Source organism: Lissotriton helveticus, chromosome 3_1 (assembly GCF_964261635.1).
Source record: "Lissotriton helveticus chromosome 3_1, aLisHel1.1, whole genome shotgun sequence".
In the NCBI taxonomy this organism is placed as follows: domain Eukaryota; kingdom Metazoa; phylum Chordata; class Amphibia; order Caudata; family Salamandridae; genus Lissotriton; species Lissotriton helveticus.
Genome location: NC_136061.1, coordinates 809125426 through 809141662, shown reverse-complemented (window position 1 = coordinate 809141662; position 16237 = coordinate 809125426). Strand labels below are relative to the sequence as shown.

General features: G+C 40.9%; 1 protein-coding gene across 6 annotated transcripts in view; it reads right to left on the bottom strand.

Annotated features, from left to right (window-relative positions):
- GTF2H1 (general transcription factor IIH subunit 1) overlaps positions 1-16237 on the bottom strand; it is a 482809-nt gene that overhangs the window by 18347 nt on the left and 448225 nt on the right. For 3 of the 6 annotated variants that reach the window (XM_078681072.1, XM_078681070.1, XM_078681071.1), the window contains exon 15: positions 9923-10154. The exons of the other annotated variants lie outside the window; for them this stretch is intronic. In XM_078681072.1, coding sequence (XP_078537198.1) covers positions 10041-10154 — 114 coding nt within the window. In that variant the 3' untranslated portion in view covers positions 9923-10040. Of the gene's footprint in view, positions 1-9922; positions 10155-16237 lie in introns of those variants that run through there. 6 annotated transcript variants of the gene reach the window in all.

Below are 16237 nucleotides of genomic sequence, written 5' to 3'. Positions count from 1 at the left end.
TCGAAAACTTTTAAAAACTTTTTTGTTTTCTGTTTAATCCCTTCATTTTTCAGTAGTGTTATGTTCTGGTAAGCGCTGGGATGCCTATAGGTAACCAGGCGCTATATAAAACTCAGAATAATAATAATAATAATATTTTCCACCTCTTTGAACAACGGCATATGCGATTGGCCCAATACTTTGGGTCAGTTTTAAATAAGGCTGGTGGAATGCCATTTGGACCGGGAGCACTATCACTTCTTCCTGATCTAATAACCTTTTCGATTTTAGTACTCAATGTATCATCCATTTCGGGCACATGGGCATAGTGGAATGATGGTTCAATCATTTGATTAATTTTGTTATTTTCATTAGTCCTTAATTGATTCTCGGCTACAAAGAGTTTTGTTAAATACATAGCCCAAGTTTCTTCTGTTACATTTGTTGATATTTTTGTGTTAAAAGACTTATTTAGGCCATGCTTTAGCATTTGATTGTTTGCAGTTATAGACCATCTTTGCCCAAAATTCATCTGTTGTTTTTCTTTTTTCTAACCAGATGTGTTTCTTAAACTCTTTTTTCAGTATCTTGAGCTTATCCCAAGCAACTTATCTATTGCCTTGTTTTTTTACCTTCCTTATTTCTCTTCTCAATTCCTTTTTTAGCCCTTTAATTTTATGTGCTGGTAAGTAATTATGATTTGTGATCCGTCTAGTAGTTACTTTTGAGTTTTGTTTCGTTAATTCGAGCACAAATTTATTCCAAGCTTTTAACATTGAAGGTAGTAACTCCATATAGTCCTCCAGAATTGTTTTAGCTTTGACTGCACGTTCCGGTAGTCGTTCGCTTGACCAGTTCACTCTTTTATAGGCGGTTACTAAACTTCCCTCATTCAATCTCTCTAATAAGAATTGAATCAACAGCCGGACCATGAGGATAGCTGGGAGCCGAATGGTAAGATCATAGTGGCCTCAAGGAGATCTTTGATCCGTAGACTCAGTTAGATGAGTGCATGTGAAGGGCCAAAAAATCGTGGGTATCCGAATGGTCAGACCAGAGTGCCCTCACACACCTGGTAAGGTATTATGGTTCTTCAAGGAGCCATTGCCCTATAAATACTCCCCTGGTTCACTTAGACTCTTAATTCACTCCCTCCACCACTCTGTTTGTTGACCTCTCACATGCACTCATCGTACGGCGTCTATGGAACAAAAGATTTCTACCAAAGAGCCACCAGGGCATGCCAAGCATTGCAGCACCAGCTTGACAAGGAGTGCCCTATGAAGAAGCATGACACCCTACCTGGTGTGTGAGGGCACAATGATCTGACCATTCAGATACCTCTCGATAGTCAGGGTCGTATTACAACATGGAAGGTCACAGCTCAGTTCTATTATGTTTTCTAAATTGGACATTTCAAATATGACGTTCTGGATATGTGCCTTGGAAGATATATCAGCGCCACTAGGCTGTTTTCTCAATATGACCTGATGGAATAGCAGATACTCATGGCACATAAAAATGCAAAACACACCATGTTACACATTGAAACGCTAGAGAAGTTACCTTTCACAATTGCGGAAACACTGTCTGCGGATTGGAAAATCCATGGATCTATCACTTTGCCAATTTCGACATTTCATTTCCAATATTGTCTGCAACACCACCAAGTAGGCCGGTATGAAGCGTTAGGGGAAGAGTTTGTACACATGTATTGGGAACTGCCTTTCAAGTTTCGAAGTAGAAATGGCGAAATTGAAGTCTCTAAGTGGTTCAGACTGTGAACACCGTAAGTGGGTCCTTAGTCTGCAAGGATATCTCATTGCACAGGGCTTGTAATGCCTCTGTGGCAAACTTGTCCTGTTACCTAAAAAGTTCCCCCGGTGGCCTTGATTCGTCCGGCTTTCAGATTGCTCTCCAATGTGAGCCATTTGATGCTTAACAATCAAGGCTGATGTGGAATAAAATCCAGCATTGCTCATCTGATGACTGTAAACTCCATAGTTACTTGTTGGACTCAAGTTCTGTTTCCACCGGCCTGCACAGTTAGGGAGGCAACACTGTGGTCTTCAATAAATGTTTCAAACATACTGAGGTTCTGAGCAAACAAAGCCTTGGTTTTTCAAAGAAATGTGGCCTTTACATCAGCTAAAGAGACGTTTGATCTCCAGGTTAGGTTGTAAGGTCCTCTTAGAAGACGCCACCCAATCATTTTGAGATCCTAAAGTACTTTTCAATACTTCTTGCAGTTATACACCGCTCAGTGAGCGTTGGAAACTATTTTATTTGGATCTAATTTTTTAGCATTGTTATAAGTGTACCACACTTCCATATATGAGGGTCCCAGTACATTTTGTCTTCTGCCAATTTCAGTTTCATACCAGCCAGAAAACACGGAGCAATCCAGAGTGCTTAGACATCTACATTATATTTAAGTATGTCAGCAGTTGACAAGGAAAAGTTTACTAGTCTCTGTTGGATGAGTTTTGCTTCACGAAATATCTTAAAGGTAAGTTTTTGCAGCAATTTATATTTTCTGTATGGCTCGAAACTTTAACCCACCTTTCTCAGCAAATCACTAATTCGCTTAATATGATTTAATATAGAACACACTTTCTTCCAAAGAAGAAAATCTGGATTAAACCGGACCAATGGTGCTAGGAAAATTTTCTAGTAGGTAAATAATTATTGTTCTAGCATTGAAGCAAAGTTCATAGGCGGTTTATGAGGGTTCACTTCGTTATCAGCTGTTTTCCTTTGACAAACTGCTGATTAATGATTACCATAATTAAATTACTTCAACAAATCATATTAGTGTATTTCCAGATAATGATTGTGTAAAGAAAACAAAAGGTAATGCAACATAAAAATAAGTGGTTTCATTGTGAAAGCAATGTTGATGGAAATGACTGCCCAATTATTGCAACTGTTGAGTATCATGGCGGTCCTGGTATAATAGGACTTAGGCAAATGTAATGAAATATGAAATACCAGCATTTGTAAAGCGCACAGCTACCTCCGGTGAGAGGTCCCAGCGCGGGGGCAGGGGTTGGAGGGGCCCTCAGGAAGATTAAGCGAGCTATTGCCCAAAGTCACATGGTGCTGGGCTAACCTGGCACCGGGGATCGAACCGTAAACCCTGTGGTCTGGAGTCAGACACCCTGGCCTCTCGCCCACCTCTTCCACCACATCAATTATGATAATAAGGATTTGTCAGTCAGTCAGTCAGTCAATTAATCTTTATTTCGATCAAAAGATCATAAAAGATACATAGTAACCATCCTAAACATTTCTTAAAAACACTGTACAAGGAGCACTAATAAAAAATAAAAATATAAAAATTTAAAAAACTGTAACATTAAAAAGAGTTAAGTACTGTACATAAATCATTTCCTTCTACAAAGAAGATCTTCTCCTTCGCCACATGGCGTCAATAAAGCGTGAAACTGAGAATACGACGGGGGTAGAAGTCTTACTCTTAAGTATTCTGAGGGCCTCTTTATAATGTCTGAATCCCAAGTTTTTACTGAGTTGGATAAGTCCACCTTGCCATATGGATTTGTAAGTCAGGCAAAAAAATGAAAACATGGGCCTCAGATTCTTCATTTGTCCCGCACGCTGGACATTCTATCGTTTTGGTAGTCGACCATTTGTTGGCGAAGGTCCTTACCGGAAGTGTTCCATATCTAAATTGAAGATAATATTTCCTCGGGAAGGAGGGAAGATTTCATCTAAGAATGGTTCCACTATATAAGCATCTTTAAGGTTAAGAAACTGAACTGTAAATGGGCTCAGAGAAGACTTACCAAGGATGGCCTCTAGTCTTTTATTGCGGTCCAACTTGATCAGTTCAAGACGAGAAAGCTGGGCGCAGACAACAAGAGGATTATACCAGAGGCCAGGCAAGTCTAATCTCAAACATTCCTTTTTTATAAAAACAAGCTCTCTGACCCAGGAAGAATTAATAACTCTTCCAAAGCTGTTCTAAAATGAAATAGTTCAGGGGTCACCCACAACCTGCGCCAATAAACAATGGGGCGTAAAGCAACTTCCTCTTCTAAAGGTCTAATACCCAGATCCATTCTCAACAGGGTGAGGGGAGTACTAGTAACAAAGAACTTAGGAATTGGTTTTCGGTCTTACTAATACCACCCACCTGGCAATGGCCCCACAATTCAGCTCCATATAGGATTGCTCCCCTGGCTTGGGCTTTATGGATATCAATAATCGATGCTACTGGCTTAGAAGAGGACTCTCGGTGTAATTTTAAAATACCACCTGTAATCTGGGCTAGTCTCAGTTTAGCCTTTGCCAATTGAGGGGCCCAGTCCATTTGGTCCGTAAGAGTGATACCAGGTAGTCAAAAACAGTGACCCTGTCCAAAGCTACGCCATTCAAAGAGGGATTGGGACAGCGGGTCTTAGTTGGATTGCAGACCATGAACTTGGTTTTCTGAGTATTGATCTCCAACACCCTTATATGACAAAAGTTCGCAAAGCTATCCAGGGCACGTTGAATTCCCATGGGAGATTTTGACAACAGAAGAGTGTCATCTGCAAACATTAATGCCACCACCTGTTCTCCTCTAATTGTTGGGGCGTCAATGTGTTTTACACCTTTAAGGTGGGCAATCAAAGCATTAATGAATAGACAAAATAAAGTAGGTGCCAGTACGCACCCTTGCCTGACTCCTCTATTGACTGGGATTTTAGATGTAAGACTGCCCCATTTACCACTCCTGACTTGGGCAAAGTTATCTGAATGGAGTCTTCTAATGATGTTAAGGAGATCAATATGTACCCCCATGTCCTCCAAAACATCCCACAAGATTTTACGGGGCACCACATCAAAGGCAGTTTTGAGGTCGACGAAAATTAAGTAGAGGCTGCTTATCGGACAATAATTGAGCGCGAGAACCGGGGAGCCTTTTTTGAAGACTGGTATAATCACGGCTCCAACCCATGTGGCAGGGAATTTGGCGCCCTGTAAAATAGCATTAAATAGCAGATAGAGGTAAGGGACCCATATCCCAGTTTGATCTTTATAAAGGTCACCGGGGATTTTATCAAGGCCAGGCGCCTTACCTACTGGGAGCCTGTTTATAGCTACCTCTATCTCCTTCAGACTTATTTTGGACTCTAAAGATTCATAGGTGGTGGAATAATCCAGATACCTGATAGGGAGCAGGTTTTGGGGTGATAACTGATCTGAAAGTTCAACTAGAAGGATTTATTCGGCCGGGTCGGCATATAAGTTTTGATAGTGGTCCCACCAGCTCTCTGGTGCAATATTAGGAGCAGAAACCATTTTCCCTTCCTTGGTACCGGAACGGACAATGGACCAAAATGTTCTCATGTCCCTACTGCCTAATGCATTTTTTATATCATCCCATTTAGTATTTTCCCACATCTGTTTGGCCTCAGACTGCAGATTCTGATACTCAACCCTCTTGATTTTAATTAGTGGTCGATTCGAGGCTTTAATTGCAGCCAAGAGAGCCCCCTTTGCTTTCCTACAGTTAGAATCATACCAGGTGTTGATCTTCTTCCTCCTGGATTTTCCCATTAATGGGTTGAGGAGTGAGGAGAGGGAGGCAACTAGGCCTGCGCGCGTATTAAAAATTTGTTCTGCAGATAGGCCCGGCCCCAGATCTAATGTACCACTTAGGTCGTCAAGGGCTCGGAGGACAGTTTGGTAGAGTGATCTCATTAATTCAGGAGAACCCTTTACGGTCGGCCATTTTAACCTTCTCCTATCATTAGATAATATTAGTGGCTCCTGTATTTCCTCACTTGGTCCGATGTTCAAGTTCAACTCAGGGAAATCTAATTTGAGAACCAGGGCATTATGCTCACTGTCGTGGCGGGGTAAAACCACAAAGTCCAGGACCTTAGACCAGGTGCTAGCCTCAACCAGAATATAGTCTATACGGGAGGACTGCCCTGGATGATTAAAAGTATGCTTACCCTCCAAATCAGATTTTGACCAGCCATTACAGGCTCTCAAGGAATGGCCCAAAGTGATGAAATTCAGTTGGAGGGCTAAAGGTGACCATGCCCTTATCGGAGAGGATTTGCAACTCAGGGATGGACCACAACGAGTCCTCAATACTAGAAATAGGTTCAATCAGACCCGCGAGTGGCTCATACCAGCAGTTGAAATCTCCTGCTACAACCAAGGTACCCCCCCCCCCCTTAACCATAGAAATAAGGTTTTCAAGGGAATCCAGAGTTAAAGATTCTTTGCTCAGCTTGGTGGGTCTAGAATAAACATTGATAATGGTTATAGATAGTTTTGACCAAAAGGAAAGTCTAATGCATAAGAGATCAGGTGAAGGGGAGTTTAATTGGGTCACTGTACAACCCAAATGAGAGGCAATAAAAATAGTCAGGCCCCCAAACGGTCTTCCCCACTTGCCAATCGATGCCAAGTTACTGACAGATAAGTAACCCGGCCTGAAAAGATTTTCCCAGGGCCCATGTCTCCTGAAAAGGACAAATTTCAAACGTATCTATAAACAGACCCCAATCAGGGCAGGTCAATTTATTGGTAAGCCCCACCACATTCCAAGACAGAATAGAGATTTTAGCATCACCTGTCGAGTACCCACCACAATTTTCAATAAAGCTCTTATTACCCAGGGCTAGGCCATCAGAGGGACAATCACTCCTTTGGAGTTCACAATTAATGATTTCTTTCTCCAAAGTTTGGACAATGGGACAAACATAAGATGTCGAAGGGTAACCCTCTGAACTACCAAGCTCCGTTACGTCTAAGGTATTAGTTTTTTGTTGGGTGGCCCTATTTTGACAGTTGAAATCTGGCCCTGGATTTGTAGGGATCAAACACTGATTGAAGGATTTTTCCAAAGTCCTGATAGAGAATTTAGCTGTATTTAAATCATCCCGCCCTAACAGTAATAAGAATTTACATTGTGCTATACACCATAGAGTTTCAAGTCTTAAAAAGAAAAATGGCAAGAACCAGGAAAAAAATGGCAGGACTTCAGAGCTTTTCGAATTATTAAAGGATGTTCATCCAATAGTAGGTTCCAAAATGCAGAACAGGGGAAAATCATGACCTCCTGCTCTACTATGTTTAATCTTAGGAGGTTCAAGCAAATGGTTATAAGACATGAGGTTTAAGGAAGCTCGTAGATGTGTGAACATTTATTTTCAAATAAACCGGAGTGAGTCCAAACAGGGATTTAGGTAAAAGTGTCAAGGTCTTAAATTTGACTAGTATTAGTCGGCATTCATGAAAGTCTTGAGTTGAACCACACTCAAAGTCTTAGATTTGTTTGAACAAAACCACACTAGAGTTAATTGCAATGCATCCATTTCTATATGTGACAAGACATTCTTGATCTTAATAGGACTGGACTCCAGATTACAAGCGATACCAGCTGGGTTAGCATTTATTTAGTATGAAACAAGACTTGGGACAAACAATGATGTCATCAAGTCGATTATTGTGGATGATTAACACCAGGGATACACAGAAACTCTGTGTAATCTCATAATCAACTTGAATGACTGGGTAGCTGACACACACAAAACAAAGTCTGGCATGCTGTTCCTTCCAGAAAAGATTTACACTAATTGCAAGCTATTGCAGGCCCTCCTACTGTCTGTTCAACAAGACCGATTTATCTAGAATATTTAGGTTTAAAGTATTTTATTGCAGGTTTGAAAACAATACAAACAAATGAATACAGTGGTCTCGAAGAGGCAGCGTAAAGCTTCCGCTATGCGGGAGCGCAACCAGCGCGTACGGCTCTGCTATAGTGATGTCCATCAAGGCACTGTGCTGGGTGCGCATGCGGTGACAACAACTTCAAGGACCAACAACCCCATTCCCAACTCTCCCCCCCATTCCCAGCCTCCCGATCCTCCCCACCCTCTTCCCGTACTGTGCTCAAGTCGCCCTCCCGTGCCACTCCCGCGGTGCGCCCCCCCCTCCCACCCGTCAAACAGTCCAGACACATCAGCTAGGCGGGTTCGCCGGGGACGTTCGCCGCAACAGGCGGAGATATCGAGGACAGGTAAGTTCTTTAAATTCCGTCACTAGTAAGGAGTGAAATGGCAGCCACAGATCTTCAAACCTAGCCATCTCCCCCGACACCATAAGGGATAGCTTCTCCATCCCCAAGACATGCCACAGCCTATGTAACCACCCGGTAATCGTGGGGAGCGTGGTGGTGCGCCAGTGTATGAGTATGTTCTGGACAGCAGAGCCCAGGGCAATCGCAATCTGCCTGCCCCTTCGAGATCTCAGAGGGTACATCAGCCCGTTGGGCAGACCCAGTAGTACATATGCGGGGAAGCGAGGCAGTTCAATGTCAAAGCACCGGTCAATCTCGTCCAAGACCTCCTTCCAATAGGGGCTCAGTAGGGGGCAGTCCCATAGAACATGTGTAAGTGTGCCTATCTGTCCACAATCTCGCCAACAGGTGTTCATGATGTTATGGTTCATTTCATGTAGTCTCTCAGGTGTATAGTACCAGTATGTGGATACCTTGGTGAACGTTTCGGTGAGTCCGGTATGGTACGCGGAGTGTCGTGCCCGGTATGAAATGTGGTCCCACTCTGTGTGACTCAAAGTTCTACCTAATTCACGTTCCCAGCGTTCCCGCCCTGGATTATAGATATGAAAAGAGGAAGGCTGTAGAAGCTTATATAGATCCGAGATGAGTTTGGAGTCTGAGGTGCGCGCCACGAGCCATTTCTCATAAGGCGTGAGCTTCCGATCTGCCGAGTCGCGTACTTGCGGCTGAAGCGCCCAGTAACGCACCTGCGCGTACCACATCCGTTCAGTCTCCGGCAGATGGTATTCTCGCCTAAGATCCTGAAACGGGAGGATACCCTCCGGGCCGTACATGTGGAACAGCGCACTGCATCTAGCCGTCTGCCAATGCGCGAAGGCCCCGGGCTCCATCCCGGGATGAAAATTCGGGTTCCCGACCAGCGGTGTGAACGGCGAAGGGAAGGTGGTAAGATTATGCGCAGCAGTCGTGGCGTCCCAGACTCGCATCGGGACCCGCGTGATGAAGGACGCGTATAGGTTGGGGGGGGGCGGTGAGCTCTGCGCAGGAAGGGCACCTCCTGCAGGGTCCTGCCCGCAACCGCCTGGTCCTGGAACAGCCAGTGTTTATCAGATTCCCACCTGCTCCACTCCACCAGGTACCGTAGTTGCGCCGCCTGGAAATATTTATGAAGATCCGGTATGCCCAGTCCCCCGGACTCACGGGCCAGTGTGGATAAGGCTCTCTTGAGTCTGGGTTTGCGGCCCTGCCAGATGAAGCGTGCAATGTCCGCCTGAGTCTGCCGGATCCACCCTTTCGGGGGTTGAAGCGGTAGGGCTCGAAATAAGTATAGCACCTGCGGCAGGAGGGTCATCTTCACTGCGGCTATCCTGCCCAGCAAAGACAGTGTTCCCCTATTCCAGCGGCTTAACTCCTCCTTAAGTTTCTTGCCTAAGGTCGTATAATTGGCGGTCACCATGGAGGATAAAGAGGGTGCTAACAAAATGCCCAGGTAAGGCACCAGGTCTTTGGACCAGCGCATGGGGAAGAGGCCCTGTAGTTCGGCTCTCGTGGCAGCGGTCAGCGAGACGTCAAGGGCCGCTGATTTCCCCATATTCATCTTGAAACCCGCCACTGCTGCGAAGTCCTCTAATTCGGTGATACAAGCAGGAAGTGACCGTCTCGGATCATCGAGGGTCAGTATAACGTCATCCGCGTAGAGGCTAACGGTGTGGGTGTACTTCCCCATCCGCACCATTTGAAAAACTGAACCGTACACACCGGGTTACGTGCACTTTAACTCTCAAGTAGACAAGACGTTGTTTTTCAATAGATTGATTTCCACCAACTAACTTAAATTGAAAATTTCTTTTTAATTATACTTATATTTTTTTTCCCAAATACAAAAAAGTGTGTAACATATTTTCATTTCATTTTTATATTTCAAACACACATTTTCTATAAAGTGCAATTTTTTTTATTTATAAAAAAAGGTAACACATGACATTAGGTATACACTGATTAACTCATAAATAACTTAGCAGATCATGATTTCATTTTTATAAATACAGAATATGTTCCCTTCCAACGCGTTTCGGCCAGTTGCCTTCCTCAGGAAATCTGTATTTTCATATTTTGCATAGACTGCATGCTACAATAATGAAAGATAATAGTTTAGTAATCTATCTATATCAGAATCTAAATATACAAACAACGTCTAACATTGACTTTTTCTCCTTTTTATCCACATATTATCTGTATATTGTGATCATTCCCTACTGTCCGGTGATCTTTACCAGCTGGGCTAGATTACACTCTATACATCTGTGTATATTTACATTTAAAACTATACATTTATATACAATTTATACAATTCTCTCATCTGTTTTTTTAAAAAAACTCTATGTACAATATTTACAACAGTTATTTCACTTCATAGCCTGTTCTCACTCTAATGCTTGCAGATGGAAGCTGTAGTATGACAAGGGATGTGGCCATAGCGTCCGGAGGAATATACCAAATTTGGATGTTGGGTGGGGAAGGCCATTTTACTTTTTTAATAAATGAAAAGGAGATAACGTAGCTTGAGGTTGTAGATCTTATCTATATTTAATGCTGTTTTCTAAGTACATTAGCTTTCACCTAAGGTATTTTAAGTTAATTTGCCATACCCGTACTGCATAGGTGGTTTCTCAGGCAGTATTTACAACCAAGTTATATATATTATGAGGTTGAAATTCGATTTGCGATGTTCTAAGGCAAAAGAACTAAGTCCAATTTGACTGCTCCTAGAGTGGAGATAATTTACATTACTATCTGTGTAAATCTATTTAAGCCATTACAAAGCTCAGTATGGTTAAAAAGCGGGTTTCTACCTGTTTCGCAGACTTGGGAGCTTTATCGTTCCGCTACTGATTTAGCAGGTTTTAAAATTATATTCCTTGATCTTTCTCAAGGGTCATCTGTAAAAAATTCACAAGTAGCGATGTCAGGAATCCATTTTATTCTGCCAGGTTACTGTCTTTTTTAATTGAGACTATTTATTGATATACCTGAATTTTAGAAGTTTCTTATGGTCCAATCTTGGATGCGTAGCTGTCGGGGCGCCACAATTTACTGGTGATTACTGTTTCATCACCTCTATCGGCTCATGGGATACTAGATGTTAAATGCAAGATAAAACGTGTTTAAACATCAGCTAATAAAATCTAGCGATTCTTACATTTTAGAGGCTTTCTTATTTTTTGCATTTAGATTTCCACTATTTCATACCTTAATCGGCGAAAAAACAATGCACCATAGATAGCCCTCGGTTCTACGCGGTTGCTTTGCTGTGCTCGCTTGGACCGACTTTCGGTTGATCACTTCTTTATATCTTGTTGCATCTACTGTCTTTCAGGAAGCTAGATGTGAAGCATAAGGGGGGATGTGTTTAAGCATCAATTATTTTAAGTTCGGTAGATTTTTACATTTTTATGGCTCTAGTCACTACGCGCATGTTCCCATTTTGTCCTACCTTGTCGACTGAATAAACGATGCAAACATGGATCCCTCACTCCTGCATTGCTGCGCCGCTAAGTTTGCTTGGCCCGGCTTTCTTTTTAAATTTAAATTTTGGCGCCACTACCGGCTACTTGACTGCCTAAGTCTTGCGAGATGGGAGTCTATAGACACCCATTCGCGTAATGATGGATTGAATCGAGTTCAGCGCCTCCATCTTGTAGTTGCCTTATTTATCACAGATTAGTGCAAACATATGGTATTTGCGTGTGTTATAGCTATCCACCTGACTCGCATTTATTTCTAGATGATATATATTATTTGTTTTCTACGTTGGATATAATTCTGATCTATTTATATTGCTATTTTTCATTATTCAAACTTTCGATTTTTATTTATGTTTCGAATTTTTTTTTATAACCATTATCGACTATGTATATCTCATAGAAGAAGAATCTACAATGATAGTCTTATCTACAAATAGATCATGCATTCGTATTTACAAAGGTCCATAATGGATTTGACTTGTTTGGTCTTGCTATATAGTCGCCATCTTTGAATATGTTTGAATTGGTAATATAATCCTTTTATACACCTTACGAAGTGACAATTATGGTAACTAAATTGCTGCCATCTGCAAACAGTAGATAAAATTCAGTGAAAGTAAATATACAAATTATCACAACGACACATCTCTTTTCTACATTTCTCCTTGAAATCAATTACAATAAACATGTCTCTCTTCCATTTTACCTAGACTTTCTCATTTGGCCTATTCAATATTCCTAACTCAGTTAATTCCTATTGTATAATTGCTTGCTCCCAAGGTATTTCTGCATTCAACCCATTGATCGCAGTTCCCAGAAGAAATATCCAAAATACTTCTCTCATTTTGCGTATTTTATCCTGATCCTGTCCTGCTTTTGCATGTATTCTTTCTAAAATAAACCATGCCATATTCTCTGGCGTATGGTTATGTTCCACATAGTGACTCACCATAGGTGCTGTTAACTTCTTAGTTCTTATTGCAGACCTATGTTCTGTCAGTCTGACATTAAGGGCCCTTAAGGTCTGTCCTACATAACCCTTCTCGCAGGGACATACGATAAGGTAGATCACATTTGTACTTCTGCAGTTATTTAGGTCCACAGGTTGAATTAGCTGCCTGTTGAAAGTGAAACTCACTCCTTGTATTACCGTTTCACAAGATTTACAACTTGAGCAGCTATAGGTTCCTACTACAGTACATCCCAAATTTTAGTTACAATGGACATCGAGGCATTGTACAGTAACATTCCGATTATGGGAGCATTACATGCGACACATTGGTTTATACAAAAATACAGAATTCAATGTCCCACTATATTCATTCTAGAGTGCCTCAAAATTGTCTTAAATGATAATATTTTTGAATTCAATGGCATAATATATAAACAACAACAAGGAGTCAGTATGGGGGCCTCTTGTGCCCCCACTATTGCTAATATATATATGTCATACTTTGAAAATCAGTTTGTATTCAATGAGATTGCGCCCTTTTATGAAACTGTTGCTAATTGGTCTAGATATATAGACGACGTGTCCTTTATCTGGACAGATAATGAGGACACGTTAGAAGACTTCCTACAATGGATAAATGCATGTGATAGCAATATTAGGTTTACACACCACACGGATAGGGAACAAGTAAACTACCTAGATGTAGTAATCAAACATCAAGAAGGGACCCTAGTTGTTGACTTATTTGTCAAACCAACTGCGAGAAATACACTCCTCCACTATGATAGCTATCACCCGCATACACAGAAAAACAGCGTGCCATTTGGAGAGTTCTTAAGGCTGAGGCGTAATTGCACTAGCATTCTAGATTATGATACCAAAGCTACAATGATGAAGGAAAAATTCTTGGCCAGAGGATATCCAAAGAAAATAATAAGAGACTCTTACAAACGGGCTAGTTTTTATGATCGACAAAGTTTGCTCCAACCAAAAAAGGCCAAAACTAATTCCCAGTTGATATTTATAACTAAACATTCAACCATCAACGAAAGAATTAGGCAATGCATGTGTGCCAATTGGCACATTTTAAATGCAAATGTCCCTAAACAGGATCAGCTACCCAAGCCCATCTTTGCGTATAAAAGAAACAAAACACTTAAGGATCACATAGTGAGATCGAGAATGACCCCAAAAAAATCCACAATACAACGATCAGTCACAAACAAGCAACCTGTAGTAGGAACCTATAGCTGCTCAAGTTGTAAATCTTGTGAAACGGTAATACAAGGAGTGAGTTTCACTTTCAACAGGCAGCTAATTCAACCTGTGGACCTAAATAACTGCAGAAGTACAAATGTGATCTACCTTATCGTATGTCCCTGCGAGAAGGGTTATGTAGGACAGACAGGCAGGGCCCTTAATGTCAGACTGACAGAACATAGGTCTGCAATAAGAACTAAGAAGTTAACAGCACCTATGGTGAGTCACTATGTGGAACATAACCATACGCCAGAGAATATGGCATGGTTTATTTTAGAAAGAATACATGCAAAAGCAGGACAGGATCAGGATAAAATACGCAAAATGAGAGAAGTATTTTGGATATTTCTTCTGGGAACTGCGATCAATGGGTTGAATGCAGAAATACCTTGGGAGCAAGCAATTATACAATAGGAATTAACTGAGTTAGGAATATTGAATAGGCCAAATGAGAAAGTCTAGGTAAAATGGAAGAGAGACATGTTTATTGTAATTGATTTCAAGGAGAAATGTAGAAAAGAGATGTGTCGTTGTGATAATTTGTATATTTACTTTCACTGAATTTTATCTACTGTTTGCAGATGGCAGCAATTTAGTTACCATAATTGTCACTTCGTAAGGTGTATAAAACGATTATATTGCCAATTCAAACATATTCAAAGATGGCGACTATATAGCAAGACCAAACAAGTCAAATCCATTATGGAGCTTTGTAAATACGAATGCATGATCTATTTGTAGATAAGACTATCATTGTAGATTCTTCTTCTATGAGATATACATAGTCGATAATGGTTATAAAAAATGTTTCGAAACATAAATAAAAATCGAAAGTTTGAATAATGAAAAATAGCAATATAAATAGATCAGAATTATATCCAACGTAGAAAACAAATAATATATATCATCTAGAAATAAATGCGAGTCAGGTGGATAGCTATAACACACGCAAATACCATATGTTTGCACTAATCTGTGATAAATAAGGCAACTACAAGATGGAGGCACTGAACTCGATTCAATCCATCATTACGCGAATGGGTGTCTATAGACTCCCATCTCGCGAGACTTAGGCAGTCAAGTAGCCGGTAGCCGGTAGTGGCGCCAAAATTTAAATTTAAAAAGAAAGCCGGGCCAAGCAAACTTAGCGGCGCAGCAATGCAGGAGTGAGGGATCCATGTTTGCATCGTTTATTCAGTCGACAAGGTAGGACAAAATGGGAACATGCGCGTAGTGACTTTAGAGCCATAAAAATGTAAAAATCTACCGAACTTAAAATAATTGATGCTTAAACACATCCCCCTTATGCTTCACATCTAGCTTCCTGAAAGACAGTAGATGCAACAAGATATAAAGAAGTGATCAACCGAAAGTCGGTCCAAGCGAGCACAGCAAAGCAACCGCATAGAACCGAGGGCTATCTATGGTGCATTGTTTTTTCGCCGATTAAGGTATGAAATAGTGGAAATCTAAATGCAAAAAATAAGAAAGCCTCTAAAATGTAAGAATCGCTAAATTTTATTAGCTGATGTTTAAACACGTTTTATCTTGCATTTAACATCTAGTATCCCATGAGCCGATAGAGGTGATGAAACAGTAATCACCAGTAAATTGTGGCGCCCCGACAGCTATGCATCCAAGATTGGACCATAAGAAACTTCTAAAATTCAGGTATATCAATAAATAGTCTCAATTAAAAAAGACAGTAACCTGGCAGAATAAAATGGATTCCTGACACCGCTACTTGTGAATTTTTTACAGATGACCCTTGAGAAAGATCAAGGAATATAATTTTAAAACCTGCTAAATCAGTAGCGGAACGATAAAGCTCCCAAGTCTGCGAAACAGGTAGAAACCCGCTTTTTAACCATACTGAGCTTTGTAATGGCTTAAATAGATTTACACAGATAGTAATGTAAATTATCTCCACTCTAGGAGCAGTCAAATTGGACTTAGTTCTTTTGCCTTAGAACATCGCAAATCGAATTTCAACCTCATAATATATATAACTTGGTTGTAAATACTGCCTGAGAAACCACCTATGCAGTACAGGTATGGCAAATTAACTTAAAATACCTTAGGTGAAAGCTAATGTACTTAGAAAACAGCATTAAATATAGATAAGATCTACAACCTCAAGCTACGTTATCTCCTTTTCATTTATTAAAAAAGTAAAATGGCCTTCCCCACCCAACATCCAAATTTGGTATATTCCTCCGGACGCTATGGCCACATCCCTTGTCATACTACAGCTTCCATCTGCAAGCTTTAGAGTGAGAACAGGCTATGAAGTGAAATAACTGTTGTAAATATTGTACATAGAGTTTAAAAAAAAAACAGATGAGAGAATTGTATGAATTGTATATAAATGTATAGGTATTAAATGTAAATATACACAGATGTATAGAGTCAGCCCAGCAGGTAAAGATCACCGGACAGTAGGGAATGATCACAATATACAGATAATATGTGGAT